This window comes from Meleagris gallopavo, chromosome Z (genome assembly GCF_000146605.3).
Source record: "Meleagris gallopavo isolate NT-WF06-2002-E0010 breed Aviagen turkey brand Nicholas breeding stock chromosome Z, Turkey_5.1, whole genome shotgun sequence".
Taxonomy (NCBI): Eukaryota; Metazoa; Chordata; class Aves; order Galliformes; family Phasianidae; genus Meleagris; species Meleagris gallopavo.
Genome location: NC_015041.2, coordinates 7,874,526 through 7,878,461, shown reverse-complemented (window position 1 = coordinate 7,878,461; position 3,936 = coordinate 7,874,526). Strand labels below are relative to the sequence as shown.

The 3,936-nt window shown below is 55.5% G+C and overlaps 1 protein-coding gene across 2 annotated transcripts in view; it reads right to left on the bottom strand.

Annotated features, from left to right (window-relative positions):
* The window catches only part of LOC109363874, an 11,332-nt gene that overhangs the window by 3,102 nt on the left and 4,294 nt on the right, over positions 1-3,936 (bottom strand). For both annotated transcript variants that reach the window (XM_019610339.2, XM_031557194.1), the window contains exons 2-3: positions 840-1,073; positions 185-427 (exon numbers count right to left, since the gene is read on the bottom strand). In XM_019610339.2, coding sequence (XP_019465884.1) covers positions 185-427; positions 840-1,073 — 477 coding nt within the window. The remainder of the gene's footprint in view (positions 1-184; positions 428-839; positions 1,074-3,936) is intronic.

Here is a 3,936-nt window from a genome sequence, read left to right as displayed (position 1 = left end):
ACCAAGAATCAGTCTGGGGAAGTGGCTTCCTGTTGCAGAGAGAGCCTGGCTCACTTGTGAGCCCGAACAGGCACCAGGATGATGTTCCCGCAGTCAGTTTTGAGGTGGGAAACTCAGAGAGGGGAGAGGGTGGAAAGTCTGAGCACGGGGCTGCAGAGGAGGCACCTCCTGCCACTCCACTTACCAAGGCACTGCACAGTCCCCTCAATGGGGAGCCAGGCACCAGAGCTCTTCGTCCCCTGCCACGTGTCTCTGTATACAGATCCAGCATAATGCAAAGCCCCATTTCCCCCTGCGCATCTGACACGGGTGTAGGATGGCTGTAAACCCTCGGGGCAGCTCAGCATCACTTCTTCGTTCTTGCTGTACTCCTCCAGATCTGGTGCCAGATGGAGTCGTGTATCCCACTGGGGCCTTTGGCACGTTTCTGGCAGAGGTGAAAACGGGTTCAGTTAGGGTGGGAGCTGGTGAGGCGGGACAGAGCACGGTGGGTACCAGCAAACGCCTGCAGCCCTCCAGTCCCTGGAGGGACACAGAAAGTGACGTGTCCATCTGCCATGATGTGACCCCTGGAATAGTTCTTGGGAAGGGGCTCGCTTTGTACGTGCCAGTGGCCTCTCATTCACACCTTGTATGTCCCAGTGACCCACAGAGTCACAAAGTGTCCCACTCCACCCCCCTCCCCGCCATCCCCTTCACCCTCCTCACAGCCCGTAGTCGGGATTTCCCCAGGACTGTCCTCTCCATCCACTCCTTGGTCCGACCCCCAAGGCCTGGGGCACAGGACCCGGCCCCTCCTGCTGCGCGTTGCCCCCACACTGTGTGCTGCTCTCACTTACCAACACAACTAACGTCCCCTTCAGTGTGGATCCAGGCACCTGTGCTGCTCCTCCCCATCCAGACGTACTGTGTAATAGAACTTGATTCTTGGAATTGCTTTGCACATTTGACGCTGCTGAAGGAGGGCTTGAGATGCCTAGGGCAGGTCAGCTGCAGCTCCTCATCCATTCCATAACTGCTTCTGTCTGGTGTAAACTGAAGTCTCCAGTCCCACCGCGGCTTGAGGCACTGCCCTGTTGGGACAAAGTGTGACAGTCCGTCTCGGGGACAGGGGCACAAGAGGAGGGCTGAGGCTCGGCCACGGCTGGCTGTAGTGTCAGCAATGGATGGCATGAGGAGATGTGGGATCTTGGGGGCAGGAGAGGAGCACAGTGTGGGTGGAAGGTGCTCAGAGAGCTGAGCTGAGGGCAGGATCTGCCGTCCTCACACCTCTCCTTCATCTTGTCTACAGAGAAGAGATACTCTATCCTCTGAGCATCTTCGTGGACCTGCAACAGCTCCTCTTCCCTCCTGTACTGGAGGCCCAGACCTGGGCGCAGGTGGGACCTGACGTGGGCAGAGCAGAGGGGACAGTCCCCTCCCTGTCCCTGCTGCCACCCCTCTGCTGATGCAGCCCAGGATACTGCTGGCCTTCCAACAGCACCTGTGCACACTGCTGCCTTGTGTGCAGCTTCTTGCCCACCAGAACCCCCAAGTCCTTCTCTTCAGGGCTGCTCTCAGAGCTCTTCTCCCAGTCTGTGCACGCATCTGGGATTGCCCCCAACCCAAATGCAACATGTTGGTGTTGGCACAGGCAGGGTGAGGCATGTCTGCTGGTGCAGGCAGGTCTCTGGCTGCGTGGAATTCTGGCCCAGGAGTTGTCTGGGCTCATGGGCATGGCTTTAAACTAGGCTTGGAGGGGGAAGGAGGTGATAAAGAGCCTGCCCAGAATGAGGCGTGGGACGACATAGCTAAGTTGGAGGGACAGGGTGCTAGTAGGTAGCCTGAATCTGCTGCACACCTGAAATCCTACGATGATGAAAGCCACAGGGAGTGTAAAGGTAAATACATAACAGAAATTAAGGAGTTATCCTCCAAGAAGATAAGAAGACCAGCTGCCCAGCTGCCCAAAGTGTCTCTATGCCAACACACGCAGCTTGGGAAGCAAGCACGAGGAGATGGAAAGCACTGTGCTACCTGAAGTGATGCAGTCGTCGTCACCAAAACCTGGTGAAACATTTCCCATGACCGGAGTGCGGGTATCGGTGGCTACGAGCAGTTCAGAATGGACAGGCGAGGAAGGAGGGGAGGAGGCATTGCCCTCTACGTCAAGGAAGGAATAAAAAGTGGAGATTGGTCCCTGCAGAACGGCCCCGAGCAAGCTGAAAGCTTAGTGGTGAGAGTTAAGGTGGAAGCAGCAAAGGGAGCCTTGTGGTAGGTGATCAGTACAGGGCGACTGACGAAGGGGTGCCTGTTGATGAAGCGTTCTCCCTCCAGCTACAGGAGCTGTTGTGATCACAGGCTCTCGTCCTGCCGGGGCACTTCTAGCACCCTGACACCTGCTGGAAAAGTAGCACAGTGAGCTGCAGGTGATGCTGGAGCACCCGGAATGCACGGAGGACAACTTCTTGAGCCAGGTAACAGATAGCCCCACCAGGAGGATGCGGTGCTGGGCTGGTTGCTCACCAGTGACACTGAACTGATCGGTGACATCGTGATTGGAGGCTGCTGGGGCTGTCATGACCATGCAGTGATCGAGCTCACACTCCTGAGGGATATCAGGCAGAGAAAGAGTAAAACCAGGAAGCTTGATTTCAGGAAAGGCAACTTCAGGATCTTCAGGGAGTCGGCCAAAAAAACCCTGGGAATCTGTCCACAAGAACTAAGAAATGGAGTGGAGCTGGCAGATCTCCAAGGAAGTTTTCTTTGTACACAAGAGCTCTTCATTCCCTGGTGTGGGATGTCAGGAATGAAGGAGACCCCAGTATGGCTGAACTGGGAACTGCCGGTCCAACTGGGCAGCAAGAAGAAAACGCAGAGGCAGAGGGAGCAGGGGCATGTACCACAAGAGAGGAGGAGTATATAGGAATGCTGCTGGGCTGTGCAGGGATGAGGTCAGGAAGGCCAAGACCCACCTGGAAATGGACTAGTCAAGGGGCACAAGGAAGAATAAAGAAGGCTTCTGTATGTACATCAGCTGGAAAAGCAAAGACCAGGAGTGCATAAGTCCAGGTGAACAACACAGGCAGGTTGGTAACAACAGGCAAGGAGAAAGTTGAGGCACTCAACAACTTCTTGCCTCGGTCTCCACTACCGACTGCTCTACACAGAGCTCTTGAGCAGATGGTTCAGAAGGTGGGACCTGGGGGAGCAACATCGCTCCCACTGTAAGTAAAGATCAGGATTGCAACCAGGTGAGGAAGCTTAACGTCCGTAAGCCTATGGGTCCCAGCGGGGTGCATTCCTGAGTCCTGGGGAACTGGCTGATGTAGTTGCCAAGTCACACTCAATGATATGCGAAAAGCCACGGTGGTCAGGATAGCCTGTGGTGACTGGAAGAAAAGGCAACGTTGTGTCCACTTTTAAGAAGGGGACCCAGGGAACTACGGACCTGTCAGCGTCTCCTGCGTGCCAGGGAAGACTGTGGAGCAGCTCCTCCTGGAAGCTGTGCTAAGACACATGGAAGACAGGGAGGTGAAATGGGAGAACCAGCGTGGCTTCACCAAGGACGGGTCCTGCCTGACCAACCTGGTAGCTTTTTGTGAGGGTGTAACTGCATGGGAGGAGAAGGAAAGATTCGTGGATGTAATCTGGACTTGGATTGACGGTCCCTCGTCACATCCTTCTCTGCAAATTGGAAAGATACAGATGTCATGGGTGAATTTTTTGATGGACTGTCAATTGATTGCCAGAGCGTACCCAGGGAGTGGAGGTCAATGGCTGAATGTCCGGAGGGAGACCAGCGATGAGTGGCGTCCCACAGGGCTCAGTACTGGGCCTGCCGACTCTTTGATATCACCATCAGTGACACGGACAGTGGGATGGAGTGTGCCCTCAGCGGTTTGCAGATCACACCCAGCTGTGTGCCGCAGTCGACATGGCTGAGTGCCTGGCACG